We start from the raw sequence: 21609 nt of genomic DNA on the forward strand, positions 1-21609 counted from the left end.
TGGGGCGGGCGCTGCGCTGCGCTGCGCGGGGAGCGGGCGCTGCGCGGAGCCGCCGCTGCTGCCGAGCCGGCGGGGGACAGCGCGCCGCGGGAGCACCGAAACCCTCCCCGGCCACCGGGACCTGCGCTTGGCTCGCCGCCTTGCTTTATCCTCCCGTTTAATTGATTTTTTTTTTTTTTTCCCTAGACTTTGGATTTTTATTTTTTTTTTTCTCCCTTTCCTTCAAAGCCCCCTCCCTCCCCCCTTTTTTCCCCCTCTTCTCCGCCCCGGTTGCCTCCCTCTCCAGCCAGTTTGGATTTTTTTTTTTCTTTTTTTTTTTTTTTTCCACCCCCTTCTGATTTTTTAAAGCGGTGGACGGCCGAGCGGCGGCGGGCTCAGCCCCTTCCATCCATCCCCCCCGGCGGGGGGAGGCAGCAGCCGCCGCCGCGAAGAAGAAGAAGAGGCGAGGTGGGGGGGGGTGGGAGTGCGCGCAGGAAAAGAGATGCATTGAAACTTTTCCCCGCAAACTTCGGCGTGAGTGAGTGCGCGAAGCCCAGAGCGAGCGCGGCGCGGGTGCCTCTCCTTGCCCCGGTGGCCGCTGTGGAGCTCGGATTGCCCGGCGGCGGGGGCCGGGCGGCGGCGGCGGGGCGGCCGCGGAGCCAGCGCTCGGCCCTGCGGAGCGCCCACCGGCAGCAGCAGCAGCGGGGGCCGCCGTATGGAGGGGTGAAGGCGGACACCCCGAAGAGGAACCCCTTTGCCCCCGGAGACCCTCGCAGCGCCCGGCCGGCGGCACCGCAGGAGGGCACGGAGGAGGCGAGAGCGCGGCGGGGCGGCGGGGCGGCGGCGGAGGCGAGGCGGAGCGCGGCGGGCCCCGTTCCTCCGCGGCGTGCGCCGGCAACCATGAACTTTCTGCTCACTTGGATCCACTGGGGGCTGGCGGCGCTGCTCTATCTGCAGAGCGCGGAGGTGAGCAGAGCGGGACGGGGCTTTTGTGCCCCCCGAGCGCGGCGGGGAACGGGCTGGCGCGGGGAGGGGGCGGGAAAAAAAAATTAAAAAATACATATTTTATAATTTTTTTACGATTTCCCCTTCCCTCGGCTCCCACCTGCTCGCCCGGCGTGTGTGCAGCTTGGGGAAGGCAGGGGGCGAGGCGCGGAGGGGCCGCGCACATGTGCGCGCATTGCACGCCCCCGCCGTGGGGCTCCGCGGGGCCGGGGCGCTGCGCGGCGCTGCGCGGGGCAGGGGAGGGAAGGGGAAAGGAAGGGAAAAAGGAGGGGAGGCAGCGCGCTGGCTTCTTGCATCAGCCTCTCTCCTCCCGGCCTCGGCTCTCCTGACATTGCAAAAGGGTGTTTCGGCGGTATTTGCCTTGGGTCCCGGCTCGGGTTCGCGCTGCCGTGCGGAGTTCAAAATACCTAGCTGGAAAAACAAATAGAGATCAAAGAGGACAAAATGGATCCTGAATTTCTTCCAGATTGATTTTTTTTTTTTTTTTTTCCAAAATGCATATCTCCTGCACCGAGATTACAAAACCCCTCGTTTTTTCCCTTCTCTCCTTCCTCGGTCACTTTTACTTTTGCCTCATTGTCATTCCTGAGCGATTAGAAACCGACTCTTCCTCCTTGTCTTTCTCTCCTTTAAAAAAAAAAAAAAAAAAAAAAAAGAGAGAGAGAAAAAGAAAGGCAGCTTTCTGTGCAAACCTGTCCTATAAATGTGTTTTCAAAAGAGTCAAGAGGGCTGTGTTGCCAAGAGATATTAAGGGGTTTAGACAGAGTGCCCACGTGAAAGTGACTGTATGCTAGGCGGCGTGGATTATGTTTTAAGGGCTATGAGGAGCTAGTTCTCCCCTGCCATTCCTCCCCAGCTCTCGGCAAGCGTCCGGGCCAGACCATCTCCCACAGTGGTGAACATAAACGTTGCTTGCAAACTAATCAGTTATTCACATTGTTTGTTCAGCACCGATGCTGGAAGGTAACTCCCCAATTAGGAGCCATTTCAGCTGTAACCGAAGTCATGCAGGCACTGCACGCTTTGTTTCTAGCCTGTTATATCTCCACTTTCTCCAGTGACAGCCGCACGTTAGGCTGTGCTCGATGGGAACTGGGGCTGAGCTCTCATTAGAGCGTGTCACGGAGCAGCTCCGTGCAGCCTGCCTGCCAGATTTGGCTCGTGGGACGATTCTTTCCGCTCTCCAAGAGTTTTTCCACCGTCACCTAAAACAGGGCTTCTTTGCCTCCCAGCTCCTCAGGAAACTTGCAGAGCAGCGTCTGTTCCCTGGCTGTAGGTTAGACAACTCTGTGTCTAGTGATAATACCCTTCAACCCTCCCCTTGCTCCTTCTCCCCTCCCCTTCCTCTTCCCCGGAGATGAAGCTGCGGATCAGGTAGGGTCCAGGTCTGCCTGTCCTCGGGAGTCGCGTGAAAGCCTCAAGGCTGCCTTTCCTCCCAGGCAGGAGGATGGTGCTGCTGAGAAAAGACAGAGGGTAATGGTTGGGGGGGGAAAAAGGAGCAGGGAAAAAAAATTCCGGGGTGGCGTGGGAAATGTGGGGTGGTGGGAAGTGTTGCGGGGCTAATTGCACGAGAGATCGCGAGATGTGCAGCCAGCCGGGTGATGCGGGCCATATAAGTGCTCAGACGGACAGACGGTGAGGTCTGTCCTTCAGTTCTGTCCTTATTTGTCCGTTGGTCGCCTGGGCACCACGGTGATGGGAGCGTTGGAAATGCCAGCAGATCTCGCGTAGGCAGCTTGACGATGGCGCTGGGCACGGCAGAGAGTGTGGCTCTTCACGCTGGGGCTAGGGGTTTTGTGCTTTGATGATAATATTTATCTGCAGCATTAATCAGACTGTCGTGCTGAATAAAACCTATCTAGCTAGCCAGGCGCGCTGGAGAGAATTAAAGAAAAGCCCTGGCAAGAGGCTGAGCTGGGAAGGCAGGGGCCAGCGCGTGTCAGGCTGCTTTCCTGAAGGCGAGGGAGGAGGGACGCAGGAATCACGGTGCTCCCCTGGGGAAGGCAGCAGGGGGATGGCTCCTGACCGAGGGAGCTGGTGTGGTTGCTCCTGCAGCAAGGCTGGGACAGCGGGGAATTGTGTCCCGGCCTGGGCTGGGTGGCGCTGATGCCACAGGTGTCTGCCTGTGCCTGTGGCACCAGCCCTGCCGTGCAGGAGAGGGAGGGAGAGGTGGTTTGGCAGTGCCACCCTCCCAGCCACTGGCCAGCAGGCGTGTAGCCCCCCGCAGGGTGCTGGAGGTTGCGTTTTTGTCCCCTTCCACTCCCCGGTTTCCTAGAGAATAGGGGAAGGCAGCTCCTTCCCCATCTTCCTTTGTCCGGGGGTCTCAGTGGCGGCATGGTGGCGGGTCCGTGCTGGTGGGGGTCTGGGAGCTCATCCCTTCCCACCCCACGCTGTGGAGGGACCTGGCTATTACCAGCTGGATTGCCACAGGGAACAGGCAGCGATCAGACACGGAGGGAGGGAGAGCGAGCCTGTGACCAGACTGCTAATGATCACACACCCACCAGCCGCGCTGCCTTCGGCGTGCCTCTGCGCCAGGCCCCGCTGGGAGCCCCCGCAGCCTGCCTCCCGAGCCCCCCCGGCAGCCAGGACCCCACATGGGTCCCCGTCACCTTCCCCGGACCCGCTGTGGGCCTGAGGAAACGCTGGGAGGAGGAGGAGGGCTCCTTCGGGAGCAGGGGAGAGGGGAGCCCGTGCTGGGGTCTCGGAGGGGCTCTCCGATTCCCGGGCGGCCCCGAATCGGGTCTCTTGTCCGTCCTGCTCCGTGTCAGAGGTGCCTGCACCGTGCTGGCAGCTCGCGGGATTACTGATCTCCGTCCGTAGGTACAATGGGGAAGGAGTGCAGCGGGGTCCCCCCGCCGCTTAAGTCGAAACCGCTGAGAAGAATTTCCAGCGCCTAAGACGAAAAGTGCCTTAACTCCTGTCCCAGAGCCCCTCTCAAAGTGGCTGGATTGTTTGTTCCAGTCCTAAACAGTTACAAAGCTCTTTTAATGAGGCTGCACAGATTAGGGGGAGGGGAAGGGAGAGAAAGAGTCCTGGTGGTGGTGGTGAGGGGGGTGATGGCTGGAGAGGAATGACTTGATTAACCTTTTCTCTCCCTTCAGAGAGGAACTTGCTTCCTAATGGCACTTGGAGGAGAAGGGGGACGGGGAAGGTGCAGATACAGACGGTGTGAGGCAGGTTTATTTGCTCGGGAGGGTTTTACCCCACTTCAGGACATGCATTCACTGTGACCTGCAAAGGGCCCAAAAAGGAGCTTCCCCCTGCTCAGCCCCATTCTCCGGGGGCATTTACCCTGCTCTCGAGCCCGGGACTTGCTTCCACACCTCTGTGAAATGCTGAAAAGCTATCGGAAACAAATTGTGTTACGGAGCTGTTGGGTAATTCCGAAAGACAGCAGAGGAGAGCGTGACCTTCAGGCTCCCACCGAAGGGCACGCTGGGCCTGCTTGTCCCTTGGAAGGCTTTTGGCTTCCCATCGCCCTTTATGATATGTAGCAGCCTGGTCTCAAGTGAGGCAGAACCCCCTGCCTGCTCTGTTGTTTGAGCGAACGGGCTCGCAGGGCATTAGCCACAGGTGAAAGGCACTGCCAAAAGGGCAGAGAGGTTTCTTGGTATAGCGGGCAGACAGTGTGTTACTGATAGTTCTGGGAAACCTTTTAGGTGACTGCTGAGAGCTCCCGTTCGAGCGCTGCAGAGCTCTGCCGGGGGGGGAACAGCAACCTCGTCCACCTCGTGCTCCTGGCAGGCTCTGTACCGATCCCATTTCCCACCCTACGGGTAGAATTGCAGGTCTAGGTCTAGGTGAGAGCTGGGAGGGTGCTCTGGCTCCCGCGGCAGTGCATTGGGCAGGGAGAGGTGCTGGCCACGCGCAGGTGAGCAGTGAAAGTGTGCGGCTCACGCCTGCTTCCCAACACCCATGCACCACGTGTGCGTGTTTGTGTGCGCCCGAGCACGGAGGCAGGGGGCTTGGCAGCAGGCTGGGCCGCCTCACCCTGGGAACGGGCAGAAGGACCCTCAGGGTGGCTCAGAGCTAATTTCGCTTAGTCCACCACGGTCACTTGGTGTGCGAACCGAAAATCCCTCTGCGAAAGGTCTTGGGAGCGTTGTGACTTGGATAGATCGGCCTGGCTCGTGATCTTCTTCCTGTGCTATGACATGAATGGAGGCTTTTCTGCCCTTGATGCGGTTTTCTTTTGACCCGTAGATCTTTGGGCCCTGTGCGTCTTTGGAAGGCCGCTGCAACCTCTGCTGCCTCCATTTTGTGTGTGCTGTTGCAGTGACCTTCACACTTCAGGAACAAAATTGTTCCCAGGAACCTGCTTTTTAAGCTGTTAGCACGGCGCTGAGGTTAGGTACACAGGCTTTCCTCCCCAGGGACATAACAGATCCACGCGTGAGGTGGCTCAGGTCTGGGCTGCTGCGTTATTCCCAGGTACAGAAGGACGTCGGTTGAAATGAGAAGCAAGGAGTTCGGTCAGGGGGACCTTAGACAAAGGGAACTGTGCACAGACACAAAGGAATGGCTGGGAGAGGGGCTTCGCCGGCTCTCTTTCCTCCTCCTTTGAAAAGCTGACACTTCAGGCCGCTCGGAAGGTGGTGCTGCCCTGTGCACAGGGCTGCTAGAAGACTATAGGTGGCAGATTCCCGTTGTGAGCTCGAGGTGGACTTTGCCTGCTCAATTCAGTCCCGTCTCCAGCTGTGCGATCAGAGGACCTTTTCCTAAGCCCAAATACAGCATGTTGCTGATGAAACAGTGCTCTGTGTGTTTGCATTGCCGCTCTCTTTTTGCACCTCTGCTGAAAGGCAGCAGGTTCCGGGGTGGATGGCGTCACGAAGGTGGCAACATACCTTGCAGAAGTGAAGAAACCCAAGCTTTTTTTTTTTTTTTTTTGGTTTTGGTTCAGAACAGAACAGCAGGGGGAAACCTGACTTGGCTGGAAAGTTACGTCAGAGCTAAAACCCTCACGCAGAGCAGGAAGAGTGGAATTTTTGTTTCACCTGGAATTAAAAAAAGACTTCCTCAGTGAAACGGTGTAATACCGCTCCATCCCAGTCTGGGGGTGGGTTCCCTATTGCTTCTCCCACCTGCGTCAGCGGTTTGGAAATGCCCCTTGTCCCAAGAGGACAGCAGGCGCGAATGCAGAGCTCGAGGCCTCTTTTTGTCCCGGGGAAGCAGCGCAGGGGCTGGGGACGGGCCCGTTAAGTGACAGTGCCAGCGCAGAGGGACACGGGGGGGGATCGCAGCAGTTAGCCGCCCTGACAGCGGGCCAGATAGCGACACCTCTGCGGCCACCGCCTCTCGGTGACAGACATCGGTGACATTGAGCGGGGCGCGATGCGCTTTGGCGCCTGACAGCCCTTCTCCCCACTCTTCCTGGGCCAGATTCACCTTTATGGAGGGGAAGGGGAGGCCTGAAGGAGAAAAGGCAGGCCTGGCGCTGCTCTGGAGGTGGCACCGGGCCCACGGCTTGCCAAGCCCCACGGCTTAGCGCGGGCCAGCGGGAGAAGGTCACCCGCCTTGTTTTCCTCTCCGTGCCCTCGTCTGCTCAATGCTTTTTGCCCCCAGCCGCTGCAAACCCCTCGGGGGGGGCTCCTTCCAAGCCCTCGGGCCCCTTCCCCTGCCCGCTTTCCTCTCCCTTTTCCCTTCCCCGGCCCCGTTCTCCCTGCGGGGCCGAGGATGGGGAGCGGGATGGGGAACAAAAGGGCTCTGTGCCCAGCCCGGCGTGGGGGGCTCCGCGTGGTGACCGCTTTTCTCTTGTCTTTGCAGTTGTCCAAGGCTGCTCCTGCCCTGGGGGATGGGGAGCGGAAACCCAACGAAGGTAAGAGCCGGGTGGCTTACCCGGGGGGCTCGGGGGAAGGCAGCCGGGGCCCCGGGAGCGGCCAACACCGCCACCTCCCGGGGAGCCGCAGTGGGAGCGGGGGGCTGCGGCCGCCGCCATTAGCCCCGCCGGGGTCGGGGTCGGGATTGGGATCAGGACTGGGATCGGGATTGGGACTGGGATCGGGATTGGGATCGGGATCGGGACGTGCGGCGGGGCCGGGACGTGCAGCGGGGCCGGCCCAGCCTGCTGCGCGCTTCCCATAACTCCGGGGAGAACTGCGTGCGTGCGCTGGTGCACACACACACGCTCATTTATATATATATATATATTTATATATATATTTATGCGCGCACACAAAGAGCTGAGTGGCTGCGAGCAGCCTCCTAGGAATTCGCCACAGTGCCGTAGGAAGGGATTTGTCATCTCAGCCGCCTGCCTCCTCCCCGGAGGCGCCGCTGGTGCCCGGGCGGCCGGGGCTGATCCCCGAACAAAGGCCGGAGCCGTGCCCCGCAGCCCCGGCACCGCCAGCAGTGGCTCTGGGGACAGAGGGGTGGCAATGCAGGGGGACTTCCAGCCTCGTCCCCCAGCTCGGGTTATTGCTGTGTGCAGAGCCAGGCTTGCAAAAAGCACCCTTTTACTCCGCTGTGAGCAAGGGTAAAGGGTTCAAGGGCTGGATGCCGTATGGGTTCTGCTTGATCTGATGCTGGCAGCGTAGTAGGGATGGGACCAGGTGATCCTGGAGGTCTTCTCCAGCCTTAATGGTTTTGCAAAACGAGGTGGTGGCTGTGCAGCCGCAGTGATTCTGTGCTGCCCAAAGGCCAGGCTGTGGCCATGTCCTCGGCCCTGTGGGTTTGTGTGAGTAGGCCAGGCGGGCAGTCAGCCACCAGGCTGGTCAGGGGTGCCTCCTGCCAGCCCCCTGCCCGGTGGAGCCCCGTGCCTTGCAGCAGGTGGGCTTCCCGTCCGCAGTCCTCCGCTCACAAGTGGGGGCTGTGGACTTGGGGGCCTTCAGGCCGAGGTGATCATCAATCAGCTTCTGTTCTGACCGTGTTTTCCCCATTACCTTGGCAGCAGAGCAAGCCCCTCACTGGAGTGACTGGCTCTGTCGGAGGTCTCGCAGGGTCCCCCCATGGGCTGTGACCTCCAGCGTTATTCCAGCGGGAGGTCAGCAGAGGGCTCTAGCAGTGTGGGCCCAGATTGGCTTTTTACGTTGCACTCTTACTTCAATTTCTTGTAACTGTACTGCTCTGACCAGCTGCAAGGAGCCAGAGATTTGTGGCAGGCAGCGTTTGGGCTAGGTGTCCATTTTGCGTGGCCGAAATTTCCCCGTTTGCTGGCGGGCTGCCGCGTGTTGCGCTTGACCCTTGCTCCTGCTGAAGTCAACAGAAGAAGGTTCAGTGACTCCAGAGGGATCAAGATGGAGCCTGCTGTGAGGCTTATTTTGGTAACCAGTCCCTCTGCTGTTGGTAGGAGAGCGCTAGGGTCCTGGTCTGTGCCGTTTGTTGTGTCTGACCACGTTCCCGGGGAGGGAAGAGTTGAACAGAATTTAATTCCCTGTCACAGGAAGGTTGATGGGAGCAGGGGAGAAGTTGGTCTAGCAACGTGAGCGGTGGGACTCCAGTGCTATTGCCTTGATGCTATTCCTGGCTCTGCTATGCAAATACATCTGCGAGCTAGAAGTCAGGACTCTTGGCATTACCTTCCTGGCTCTGCTTCTGTCCTGCTATATGACCTTGGCGGTTCAATCTCTGTACCTCAGTTTCCCCTCGGTGAAGAGGAGTCGATGATGTGCCTCTGTTGTACAAGGACAATCCTGCAGTGCCTTCTGCTGATGCTCCTGGGGTCTTTGGGGTGGGTGCGTAAGGTGACTTTGTGTCTCTGGCCATTTTGTGCTTGCTCTGAGATGTCAAGCTGCAACAGGTTTTTATTTGGGATGGACTTAACTCCAGTTGGAGCCTGTAATTTTAACTTCAGCCCCTACCCTTTTGTGCTCAAGAGAGCCTTCCACATGTTTTGTGGCATGGGAAGTTGTAGGGGAGTTAGACAAACCCTCTTTGTTTGTTCCACGAGAAAAGATTTTCTGGTATAAATAAATGAAACCACCAGCACTTGTGGCTGCACTTTTATTTTTAAGAGAACAGTGTGTCTGTATTGCTGCTAAGCCATTGACGGGGAGGGAGGCAGAATGATCACAGACCTACTCCTTTTCTAGTCTAGCTTGTTCCCACTCGACTGCTCAAAATTTGGACTTAATCCTGCCTGCTGTGGCCATGTCTGCCTAAAGAGCTAGTGTGGGCCCTGGCTGAGTTTTAACCTTATTTCCCTCTCCATTCACAAAGAAGAACCTCTGACTCAAATGTGGAGGTGTTTTACAGAGTAGGGGTGTGGGTTAAATGCGGGATTAACTTTTAACATGGGCTGAGGCCCAAATTGCAGGAAGGGAGCAGGCTAAGCGGTGTTAGTCCTTCAGTGACCTTCCTATGTTTCCCCATGAAAGACAGACGTCCTTCCGTCCCTGCCACAGCCAATGGAAAGGAAGCAGGGACTGAATCAGCCCGGCAAAGTGCGGAATATGACTCCCAGGACATAGGAGTAAGTGTAGATACAGTAGCAGGGGCAGGGCTTTGTTGTGAGGATGACTGTACCTCAGTCATGTGCTCCGGTTTGGGAACTGGCTGTGCAAATGGGCTGTGGAGCGCCGCACAGCCTCCGTGCGAATGCTCTGTGTCCAGTGACATCGAGGCAACGCGCCTTTTGTGGCAGGACATTCTGACTGGCAGTCGGATAAAGAGTCCCTGTTCCCTCTTCCGAGGCTGATTCAGACTTTGGAAAATCCTCCTACGTTGAAGTAAAGGCAAAAACTCCAGCGCTGATAATGGGAGGCGTTTGGTCCTGTCAGATCTCCCAGATCTCAAGTATAGTTAGTTATCAGGGTGCAGCCATAAAAGTAAAGGCTCCGCAAAATAAATCAAATGTGCTGTTCCATGGCCATGGTGTAATCTAGCACTGTGGACTCGAATCAGTTTCACTTCAGTTTTCTGCCTGGTTTCGGTTTCTGCCTCTTTATGTGCTCCAGAGGGATTCAGTGAGCAGCAGCTGCTCTGCACAGGTAACTATCGCTTTCCCTCCCTCTTTTCCTCCCTCCTTCCCTTTGCAGTGGGTCTGGAAGCATTCTTTCACCCAGCGCTGTGCTTGTATTGCCGGAGTTCCCGGATCCTTTCTGCTGGCACAGTGTGAATAATCAGCAGTGCAGTTCAGCGGCTGTCACTGTGCCTGCAGAATTTCCCACATATTAAATTGTTCCACTTGTTGGAGCACAGGCAGGGACTAAGGTCACTCTGAAGGGGAGCAGGAAGAAGGAGGTAGCACAGACAAGATCGGAGGACAGGCAGGAGGCACGCTGCTGCTGGGGGAGGAGGGAAGAGGAAGGGAAGGGACAGGGAACAGAGGCATGCTGTCTTTTAGGCTAGGAATACCAACAAGCAGTCCATGCCTGCCAGGCTACATTTCCTTTTCACAAGCCACTTTCTCTTTTAATAGCTGCTCACGCTCCCTGACACTTCAAACTCCCTGGATGGGAGCTCCTCCCCTCTTGTACCCGCTCTCAGCACTGTGGCACTGTCAGCTCTGCATGACCTAGAATTAACTTTCAACAATTAACTGCGGGCTGTGAGCTCCAAGCCCTGCAGCTTTTGCATTTTTGTGGCAAAGTAACCTTTATGCCAGTTTGTCACAAGTTCAGGGCGCTTTAGAAACGCTTACCAGAGACCATTTTTCCATGATGCAAGCAGTTTGTGCTTATCACTCTGAGTTATCAACCTCGGTGCTGTAGGACTCTGCATGCTGTACAGGTGGATCATTATAGCGCATAACAGCACGGGGCAGGCACTATCTCTTGGTGCACACACTTATCCTCTGCTCCGTTTGAGACAACTTCCTTTGCTGCCTGCATGCTGGTGGAGCTGGGAGGCCTGGAGGGCTCCAGGTACTGGCTGTTTGCAGAGGTGGGCGAGCAGCTGGGTTTTGTGCGTGTGTACTTTATCTACCCTATCTCTCATCTCTTTAAATCTCTCCAACCCTTGACCAAGCAGCAAGACGAAGCTTTGGCAAGAGGCTGGGAAACATTGAGAAACGCTTGTGAAATCAGCGCAGGTCGCAAGCAGTTAGCGTTTGCTCCATTCAGAGGGAAGGCAGGGGATAATGGCAGATCCACCCCGTTCCCCCTCCCACATTGCCTTATTGTGGTTCAGGGGCCAAGTGTGTGGTCTGGGTAATCCTGGGGGTGTTGTGGGCTCGCTTCGAGTCTTCCAGGTGCTGGCTGGCTTCCTTGCTCTGGGAGAGTGGTCGGTGCAGAGACGGGGAGGCTGCGATGTGTAGCAGGTGCTGTCGGTCTCCTGGAGGTGGATGCTGTGTGTGGGCAAAAGCTGTAGCTGGCGGGGCAAACGAAGCCACATGGATGCACTGTTCACAGCTGTCTCACCGTTCTCAGGGCTGTCTCTGCGCTGAGGTCTATAGAGAGGATGCTTCTGTCTCTGGCTTATGCCCCTGCCTCCTAAAACCTCTGCTTTTGACAGAAGGTAAAAGTGAAGGGCCTTAATCCAGAGTGCGGGTCATCTGCAGCAGCCTCAGGTGCTTTTTGGCACAGCTCCTTTGCTTAGAGGCAGCATGGCTGAGAGTGTGGGGAACAGCAAGGGGACGAGGCACCTGTGGGATGCATCATGCTGCCAGGGAGGGCCAGTCCAAAGAGCGAAGCTCTCCGGTCCATCTTGTCTCAGTCCCGAAGCAGCAGGAGGAAGGGCCATTTCCTTGTCTTCCCCTGCTGATTTGGGGTGTGGGTGGGAGGGAGAGAGAGGGAGGGTGGGTGAGTAGGGCAGAGACGAAGGACATAGGCCTGCAAGACTGTTAGTGAAGAGCATAGGGTAGATGTGTTGCAACTGTCTGGCTCGTTCTAAGGGGCAAAGCACTAGACATTCTTGAGCTAAGTTTGCATTAACTTATTCCCTCCATTCCTCCCTGTAGTTATCAAATTCCTGGAAGTCTACGAGCGCAGTTTCTGCAGGACAATTGAGACCCTGGTGGACATTTTCCAGGAGTACCCTGATGAGGTGGAGTACATATTCAAGCCATCCTGTGTGCCTCTGATGAGATGTGCGGGTTGCTGCGGCGATGAGGGCCTAGAATGTGTCCCTGTGGATGTGTACAACGTCACGATGGAGGTGAGGGCCCAACTTGCGAGCTGGCATGCTTGGGTGGAGGAGGCAAGTCACCCGTCACAGCCACCCCAAGAGATACAGAAGCTAGGAGCAGGCAGAGGAGCATTTCTGCAAAGGAGCACTTCACGCGTAGAGAATGCAGAGGAGCATTTCTGATGCTGTTATCTCTGAGGCCCCGGAGAAGACGCTCCCCAGACCCTTGCTCTACCTTAACTCTGCATTTGGTCCACACAGCTGTTGCTCTGAAGGCAGCTGAGTAGGGCAGTAGGGAAAAGCCTGTCAGTACTCTCTCCCGGAGGGCATGCGAGGTCAGTCTTTACCAACAGAGCAGGGGATTTGGGTCATTAGCTACACTGGCACAGCAGGGGTGGAAAGGGTCTCTAAGAAACACACTGCTTCAGTGTCAAGTGGAAAAGCCTTTCTGCCTCTGGGCGTCCTCCTCCTTTGTTTGGAGGCTGCTGAATTCATTTCTTGGAAGAGACAGGGACTGGCCGTGATAGCAAAGGCTGGGCACACGGGGAAGATACAGACTCTGCTTAGAGAGCATTGTCACTGCCCTTGCCTGCCAGCCTCGGTTCCAGCTTGCACCCACCGTGGTGCTAGTGTCCATTACCCTTAGCCTGTAGCTCCCTCACCTACTTTTGTCCCTCAGCCTCTTGAAAGGGCACTGTAAATATTGCCATCAGTTTTTGATATGGAGGAGAGATGTGCAGGACTGCGTGATTACCAGCCAGTGCTTTTCACTTGTGACCTCGGCTGTGTTTGAACTCTGGCAGAGAACCTCTCGGTGTCCTTCCATGGTTCCCCTGTACTGCTTTTCCACTTGCATGCTCCAGCCTGGGCCAGAGCCTACTAGCACGCTGTAACTAAGGACAGTTTCCTTCTTACCATTCCTTGCTGAATTATGTGTTTTGGCTGGCGTGCCTGCATGCCTGGGAAGGGTCAGAAGCACTTCAGGAGATCTGTGGTGCAAATGCTAGAGCTCGTGGTCCAGCCAGGTTCTGGGTTGAGAAACTGTAACAGCACATGCCTGGCTTCCCATATAACTTCCCTGCAGGCACACGGAGCTGGGGGCTGGGCGAAGCCTGGCTCTGCAGGGGTGTTTTAAGCACAGAGCACCAGATTTGTTCTGTGTGTCATCTCGCGGAGAAGGTGACGTGTCAGCCGGGAAGGAGTGGTGGCTTAGGGAACAGTAGTCAGACGTGGAGCTTTCGCTTTGGGCCTTTGCTTTAGACTGAAACGTGCCTCTCTCTGGGAGCAGGCTGAATGCTCCGTTACTGTCTTGCTAGTATTGCCCAGGGACGGCTCAGCGAGAATCTTACTGTGGTGTTAACGCCCTCTCCCATGCCTGTCTCCAAGGCAGTCCACCAGTGCTGGCACCTTTCATGCATGAGCAAACAGAGCTTTGGCACGAGCCTGGTGTTGCCGCTTGCTTGTGATCAAAGGGCCTTCTCTGACTGGGAGAACGGGGCCTCAAAGCCAGCTCAAACTCTGCCATGCTCTTCCCAGGAGCACCTGGGGTGCAAGTGCTTTGCCACGCAGCAGGCTGATTTGGAGCTGTGAGTATAAATAGTGAATGGGCAGTGACCCTCTCTGTTTCTTTCATTCCAGATCATGAGAATTAAACCCCATCAGAGTCAGCACATAGCGCACATGAGCTTCTTACAGCACAGTAAATGTGACTGCAGGTGAGAATGGAGCAGCGCTGGGTCCTCTTGCAATAAACTTACTCTGAGCCTTTCCTTCTTCCTGCCGTTGGGTTGGGACTGTTGTCCAGAGGCTTCTGCGGTCTCCTCAGGTGGTTTGCAGTGGGATGGCTGAGCCTGGGAAAAGAACTCTGCTGGCGAGGCTCCTCCGTCTCTAGATATGGCAGGTGGACAATGCTAGCCTGCAGCCTGGGGTCTTGTGGCACTGGTGAGGTGCAGCAGGAGAGCAAATGCTTTGAGAAGGACTGCTTAACCTGTGCCATGGGCATCCTGCAGCAGCAGCTGTACACGTCCTCTTCCCTGTGCTTGCGGGAACTGGGAATAATACTGGATGTGTATGTGGTAAGCTCCCTTCTAATGAGGCCTTTGTTCTTTCTTCCTCCACAGACCAAAGAAAGATGTCAAAAATAAACAAGAAAAGTAAGTGACAAACCTTTCCTCCTTTCTCTTTTGGTGGTTGGTTGGCATTTCCTCTCCCCACTGCCCCTTGCCCTTTTCCTTGATTGGTTGGAGATACTCACTTGGAGAAGGTGTTTTTGGAAATGGCATATGGTAGTGCATGGGGCGACACTCTGAATCCGTTCCAGGTGGGCACAGAAACCCAGATCTGACGGTCCTTCCTTCATACCCCAGACCTGGAGCTTGCATGACCCACGACCATGGCAGTCATTCCTAATGCTTTACCCAGAGTCAGGGAAGTCCCGTCGTGTGTGTCCTACCAGAATGGATTCAAGGTGCAGCCCCTGTTCTCCCTTCCCTCTTCCTGGGGTGTTTCTGGTTACTGCAAATCGCTGCCTTTCTTTATTATTAATTTTTTTTCTTGCTGCTTGAGTGAGAACTTGCTGGCTTCTTTCACAGCAGCTTGGGTAGGAACTCTGCTGGCTACAGGGAGAGGTGGCAGTGGAGGCCTGGTGGAGGCAGGACTGATGCCATGCACGATGTGATGCTGGTTTTGGTGGGGTGGGGGCCTGGGTGGGTATAAAAGGAGATGGATCTCCTAGCTGGGTCTCGGTGGAGGCTTTCAGGAGAGGTTTTTTTCAAGCTGATGGATTTACTCTGGTGACCTGAAGAAGGTTAAGGCACAACCTTCCCTTTCCTTCCTCCCCGAAGTAAAAAGGTTATGGAAAGTAGATAAATCGGCTCTCGCCCTGCGGTAGTTGCAGGGACGATCACAAAACGTGGAAGAACATGGAAAAATAGAGCGACCTCTCTGGCTGAGAGGGTCAGCTGGAGAGCTCACGGCTGGGATAGCGGCTCTGCCACTTGGAGGTGCGGAGTTGGAGAGGAAAGGGGCGACTGCTGGGCGATGAGGCTGAAACAGAGAGAGAGAGAGAGCAAGCGGGAGAGTGAGAGAGAACTTCTTTCACCCCTCTCCCGGCGGCTGTGTACTTCTCGCCGCCTTCCAGCCTCTCCTCCTCCCCCTGGCAATCCGCTCGTGGCTGCGTCGGGCAGCCGGCGCTCCTCTCTGTGCAGGGCCGTGTCGGGGACGGTCGGTCTGCGTGGCTCTGTGGTCTGAAGGTGTGCGAGAGTTGTTGGGTCTGTGTGCGCTCTGGTGAGGATGGGGTGTGGGTGAAGCAGCCAGCCCGGCCTGTGTTGCAATTCCCTTTCCTCTTCTAACAGCACCTTGCCTGCTCTTTGCTGGTTCTGCACTCCCCCGGGGAAGGAAGGGAAGGGATGGGAGAGATTGCTGTGCTTTGACTTGCTCTCGATTGAAAGTCCTGTTATATTGGTGCCCCTCTCCTCCCTTCAGGTCGATTTTCCTCCCCTCACCGCCTCCCTGTGACTCCTGACACGTAGGGCAGAGGCTGGGAGCGAGCTGATGCTCGGGCACTCGTTCCAGCGAGAAGACTTGAACGGGGCCTAAGGAACACCCGTGGTGCTTTCCCTTCTGCCCCCCCAGGTCCCCTCCCTCCACAGCTCCCTCCCGAGGTGGGCTGCGCCAGGGAAGGAGGGAGTCCCTGCTGAGCTGCCGTGGTGCCCACGGGTCTGACGAGCCCCGGTGCTTTGCCCAGGGCCTTCTCCTCGCATGCTTCTCCCTTGGTGCTGCTCTGACGTGGCTCGAGGAGCAGCGCAGGCTCCAGCCTCCCTCCCTCTCTGTGCTCTCGCTGGGCTGTAGAGGTCCATGGGTAGTGTCCTGGCCCTGTCCCGTCCCAGCTCCTGCCCCCAAATCAGGAGCAAGGGGTGAATTTTTAAGAGAGTCAGTGCCTTGGCTCCGTCCGCTCATCAGGCCCATGTGGAAAGCGAAGGGAGGGAAGGGGTGGGTAAGGGAGAAAAGGAGCAAAGGCCTGAAGCCTCTTGCTGGTGATCATCTCCTGGGTGTCATACCTCGGTCAGGCCTCCCTCTTCCTCCTCTGGCACTCGGGAAGGAGGCTGCTGGAGGGGCTGCTAGCAGACAGCAAGGTGTCCTGGAGCCCACCAAGCCACAGGCAGGCAGCAGGGTGGGCGAGCAGAGCCCACAGGCTAGGTGACCCCTTCCAAGCAGCATTCTCCCCCCTTATCCCAGCGTGCTGAGCCCGTCCCGTGGCAGAATTATCACCATCCCCGGGCTGCCCCCTCCTCGCCACCAGGTCAGGGCGCTTTCCTCTTCCCTGAGGGAGCCCCTCCACGCAGGTTGCCCCTCCTCAGCCAGCGTGCACCTGAGCTTGTGGCCCGGGATGGCTGCCTGCGCTCGCTGCGTGACGCTTTCACCAGGCTTTCCATTCCCTTTCCCTCTCCCCTGCCCCACTGCCCCTCTCCGGGGGCTGCGAGGACCCTCAGAGACAGCCCCACGTGGAGGTGGCCGCTGTGCACGCAGTGTCCCCTGGCGCTGGCTTGGCTGCAGGCAGGCTGGGTGCGGTGCTGGCAGGAGCGCAGGAGGCCAGTGAGTGTGTGTGCGAGGTGGAGATCTGTGCTTCTGGAGATCTGTGCTTCTGGAGATCTGTGCTTCTGGAGATCTGTGCTTCGGCCCCGGGACTTGCCCTCCTCCGGTCCTGCCTCATGTGCTTCCCCCTCCCAGCAAGGCACATGGCTGTGTTTTTTTTTTCTCCTCTTCTTCCTTGCGTTTTCTTCCATTTTCTCTCTCTCTCTCTCTCTCTCCCTTTCTTTCCTTCTCTCTCTCTCTCTCTCTTTCTCTGTTTTTTTTTTTTGTTTTTCTTCCAGAAAATCAAAGCGAGGAAAGGGGAAGGGTCAAAAGAGAAAGCGCAAGAAAGGCCGGTACAAACCACCCAGCTTGTACGTTTGTGTCCTCTGCTTGTAGACTCTCTTCCCTCCCTTTTCCCCAAACCAGTCCGCCTGCTTGCTGCTCACTCAAAATCTCACCCTCCCCTCCCAGTCACTGGTGGGCTGCAGATCCCCGCAGGGGCAGCGCTGGCGGTGGCACCGCTCCGGCACCGAGGGGTGTCTCAGGGAAGGCGGCTCTCGCTTGCTTGGCTCTCTCTAATCACCCCCGGCGAGGCTCAGGAGCGCGGGGCGGGGTGGGCGAGCTCTCTGCACCTCTTCTCCCACTCCTTGGGCTGCGGCTCTTGTCGCCTGCTGTCCCCCCACTTGTGCCCGTGCTACGACGACTGGCGGCGGGCAGGCTGGTGCCTGCCGTGCATGGGTGTGTGTGCGTGCGTGCGCGCGTGTGCCTGCGTGTCTGGTGGAGTCACAGGCGGAGAGGAGAGGTGGGACGGTGGGGAGCTGGAAAAGGGGTGCTGGGGAACCGGGGGGCTCTCTCTCTCTCTCTCTCTTTTTGTCTTTCTCTCTCTCTCCCTGCTGGTTTCGGTGGCTTCTCTCTCCCTGTCTCTCCCCCTGTCTCTTTCGCTCTGCCTCTCACGGTGGTTCACACAATTCTGCATTGAAAGCTCACGGCCCTTCCCTCACGGGAGAGACTCCTAGGTGGCAAGGCTGGGACGGGGCTTAGAGAAAAGAGGGCCATGCCAACTGTGGGGATAAGCACATGATGCTGCTTTCCAGGGGGGAGAGACCCTGTGTATTTAACTCATGTAGCCGCTGGCCTCTTTCTACTCGAATAGCCCACTTCAGAGAACGCCTTTCATTGATACCTCAATAGCTGGTTGGGACCTCTCACCTTCCCATCCTTGCTTCCCCCCTTCCTCCTCCCTGTGGCCTGTGCCGATGGATCCAATGCAGCATTTGTGAATACTGTGCAGAGCCTGTTCTCTTTTCTCTTTACGCTAATGCCAAGGGGTGCTGTCCTGACCAGGTTCTGGGGCTGCCGGGGTGCTGCTGGAAAACCAACAGCCCGCGACGCTCCAGTGGGCAGCATGGGGGCTGTGGGAGGGGGCAAGGGGATTGCTTTGATGTTTAGGGTGTTGCATGTGTATTTTCTTTCTGCTGAAGCGCTGTAGCTTAGACATCTTTCCTTTTGCCTTTTTGCAGTCACTGTGAGCCTTGCTCAGAGAGGAGAAAGCACTTGTTTGTACAAGATCCCCAGACCTGTAAATGTTCCTGCAAATTCACAGACTCACGTTGCAAGTCGAGGCAGCTTGAGTTAAACGAGCGCACTTGCAGGTTTGTGTCCTGAAGGATGAAAGAGAAACACACAAAAAGAAAGAGAGAGAAAGAGAAAGAGGGGGGAGCTTGCTTCCTGCTGACTTCTGGCACCAGTGCTATATGATTACTTCGTTTGTCTATCCCATGTGGGCCAGAGGGTCTAACTGAGATGAGGACAGAGATTCCCTGTGTCAGAGGGCAGCTCTGCGTTTCGGATGTGCTGTCAGGACTTGGATGGGGATGGCTCCCAGAGACAGGGCATTTGTGTCTAAGGTGTCCATTCCCCTAGAACGAGATAACGGAGTTCATGCTGCTGCAGTAGCCAGGGGGAGGGTCTGCAGCCCTCTGTGCATTAGCTGTGTGCAACTCTGAGAGGGTACTGTTGTACAAAGCCAAATCCTTCCTAGCTGACTAGGATTTCACCACCCCTGTCTTCCAAGCCCTTTCTGGATGGCTTGCGGACACTCTGCAGTGTGCAGAGTAGGGAAGGCCAGGCCGGGAACCTCCCTCACCCTCAAGGATGTCCTCATACTCTCATTTGCCTTTGTGTTCTTGAAAGCCAGGGAGAGGGCCCTGTCCTCTGGCACTGTGCTCACAGTGTACTGTCCACGGCTTGGCCAGAGTGGTGGTTTGAGGGACTCAGGGCTGTGATGTGGGATACAGCCTGTCTCTAGGTGAAGGCAGGCCGGGGTCTGTATTTCAGATGCCAGGTGAGAGGTGCAAAGACACCGGTTAGTGTCTGCTCAGAAATCCACACTGTGCATGCGTTGTCTGAATGCTACTTACCATGCACCACCCGTGGCATGGGCACGTGCAGAAACCGATTCCTGGTTCTCACCTGAGCACTGTGGTGAACTCAGTGGGGTCACTTGACTCGCACCAGCTGCGTGTGCACCTCTGGTGCGTGATCATCCTACCTATCCGTAGAGAGAGGCATAGAGGTGGGTTTGCTAATGAGCCCTTGGTTGTGCCTCCAAACTCAACTCACAGAGATCTAGGAGCTTCCTCCTGCCAGAATATTGCAGGAGCAGTGGCTGGATGAGAAAGAATGAGGGAGAGAGATCCAGGGTCCTCACCAGGGGCTACATCCTGACAGAGGAGACATCTGTTTGCCTGCCTAGAATTGGCTAGGTGACTAGGGCTGTGCTTCCCTTAAGTGTGGAAGTGCTGTGTGCCAAAATCAGGGAGGCATCTAGGCACTGCCAGAGTGCTGGAAACTGCTCTGCAAACAGAGGAATTTTCTGGGGTTCTGTAATCTGAGTGAGAAAGTAATTGATGGAGGGGCCAGAGTACAGCAGCTTCCAGAGTTACACTTCTCCCAGTGAGCATAGCCGCCGAAGAATGAGACCAGACCCAACCTTGTTTTTTTTTCCCTCTGGTCCTGCTCCCTATCCACAGAGTAACTGGAAATTACCCTACAGAGTTTGAAGAGTGAGAAACAGTACAAAGTACAAAGAAAAACAAACAATACCCCAAAGAAGTCATGATGGCAGAAGGGGGTTACTTGCTTCTTTTACTAGTCGCTCCCTGTGGTGGGATAGTTGGCACTCAGGGAGATATCCAGAGCTGGTGTGTTGGCCAGAAAGATAGGAAGGAGTCGTAAGAGTGGGTAGCTTATTTGTTTCCAGATAAAAAGCTGGTTAAGCTGTAGTTCTTCCTGTTCCATCTCTTTGTAGAGTTAGAATTGGGCCCTGGAGGGGAGGGCAAATTTTTGTTTCTCCTGCCGCTTCTTCAGGCTGCTGCTGCTGCTCTTCTGTGGCGCTAACCCCTGCTCGTGGCAGCCAGTGAAATGAGATGCATTTTCTTTTCACCTTCTCGCCTGCATGAGGCTTTGTTGTCTGCATTGCTTCCAACCCAAACAACAGGCTAGGTGGGGAGCTGAGGGAGTGTGTCCTTCTGCATGCGTTGCTTAGCCTTGTTTTTGTGTGTGTGTGTGTGTATCTATGTGTGCATGGTGTGAGAGGGTGCAAACAAGACACTCAGCTTGTGAGCGAGGAGACCTCTGGTTCTGCTCCTAAATTTACCCCTGTACCAGTGTCCCCCCACATCTGGGTGAGCCTGGGGGAGTAAAATTCATCGACCCATTCACGGGTCGAGGTTCTCCACTGTTCTGCCCTGACTGCACAGCACTTCACCCCACCAGTGACGTCATGCCATGTCTTAACGCCATATGCTCTTAAACACATCAGTCACCTCCCTTCCTCCCCTTCCCTGTCCTACCTGCACCCCCGTCACAAACGTTAATCTCTTCTCTCTTTCTTTCCTTCCCTCTCCTCTCTGACAGATGTGAAAAACCGAGACGGTGAGCAGCGGAAAAGAAGGGGGAACAGCCCTGTTTCTGGAGCCTGATTTCTCGCCTGGACAGAAAAATACAAAACAAAACACTAATCCAAATGAACCCTAAAAATGAAGGATCGGTAGAGCACAGCACTTTCAGTACGGACGATGGACTCCGGAAGGAACATTCCCCAAGGCACCCGCCGCACAGAATTCACCTTTGGGTTTTGAACTGTTTTATTTTATTTTTCTTTTCATGCTGCTAAATAACAGAGCCAGGAAGACTATAGGGGTGTATTTGATGGGTTTTCCCATGCATACATATATATGTGTGTATACATGCATATACATATATATATATGTATATATATTTTAACCACATCTATATATACATATATGTATATCTTAACCACACACACACACACATATATATATAATATATATATATATACTGATTATTTTTTTTAACATTGCTAATGTTATTGGTGTCTTCACTGGATAATACTCGACTGCTGTGGACACAAGCGGGCTACTTGGGGCATAAGAAACAAGCTAAGACTGGACTTGAGTAGAAGCTCTGGGTGTAAACTTCTTAACTCTAACTGACTTGTGCGGCCTCCGCTGTTTCTCTGTAGAGTGTGCTGTACCATAAACCACCTTCTCCTTGCCTGGGACAGGAAGGAGAGGTGATGGAGAGGATGGGCAGGGAGTTCCAAAGAGCGGCATCCTAGGGTGCGATGGGTCAAAGGCCAAGGAAATGGCCATCTGCGTGATCAAGGATTCCTCCTCCCCTCTCTTCCCCCAACCTTCGCCCTTACTCGTCTCATAACCTGCCTGCCTTGCTGGGACATGGGATGTCAGTGTACATTTTGCGTTGACTTTATTCGCTATAGAAACTTCGCCAGAGAGGCAATGCTGGCTTCTCTTAAGGATGGTGGGCAGCTGATGCGCACTAACTTTCCATTCAAGGAAGTATCACAGGAGTCTAGATTCCCCGCCCTTGGTGGCTGCAAAAGGACATAAGGCCTACAGTGTGCTGAAGCAAGAATGGGGACCGGTGCATAGCCACACAATTGTTCAGCACTGTCTGCTTTCTTCATGCACAGAGCTGCCACTCAAGAGCATCCAAGATGCT

The 21609-nt window shown here is 55.7% G+C and overlaps 1 protein-coding gene across 4 annotated transcripts; it reads left to right on the forward strand.

Moving 5' to 3' along the window:
- Positions 1–813: 813 nt before the first annotated feature.
- VEGFA (vascular endothelial growth factor A) lies at positions 814–20838 on the forward strand. 4 transcript variants are annotated; one of them, XM_032185782.1, is made up of 8 exons: positions 814–945; positions 6754–6805; positions 11825–12021; positions 13630–13706; positions 14112–14144; positions 16863–16934; positions 18084–18215; positions 20482–20838. In XM_032185782.1, exons 1-8 carry the CDS (start codon positions 880–882, stop codon positions 20501–20503), a joined length of 651 nt encoding a protein of 216 aa, XP_032041673.1. In that variant the 5' UTR covers positions 814–879; the 3' UTR covers positions 20504–20838. The 4 variants fall into 4 exon arrangements, with proteins under 4 accessions (XP_032041673.1, XP_032041675.1, XP_032041674.1 ...); XM_032185784.1 differs by lacking the exon at positions 18084–18215; XM_032185783.1 differs by lacking the exon at positions 16863–16934.
- Positions 20839–21609: the final 771 nt, after the last annotated feature.

Source organism: Aythya fuligula, chromosome 3 (genome assembly GCF_009819795.1).
Source record: "Aythya fuligula isolate bAytFul2 chromosome 3, bAytFul2.pri, whole genome shotgun sequence".
NCBI classification, from domain to species: domain Eukaryota; kingdom Metazoa; phylum Chordata; class Aves; order Anseriformes; family Anatidae; genus Aythya; species Aythya fuligula.

Coding starts and splice junctions, on each gene's coding strand:
- VEGFA (XM_032185782.1), top strand. CDS start 880: ATGAACTTTCTGCTCACTTGGATCCACTGGGGGCTGGCGGCGCTGCTC. Junction 12,022..13,629: donor TGTACAACGTCACGATGGAG/GTGAGGGCCCAA, acceptor CTTTCATTCCAG/ATCATGAGAATTAAACCCCA. Junction 18,216..20,481: donor TTAAACGAGCGCACTTGCAG/GTTTGTGTCCTG, acceptor CCTCTCTGACAG/ATGTGAAAAACCGAGACGGT.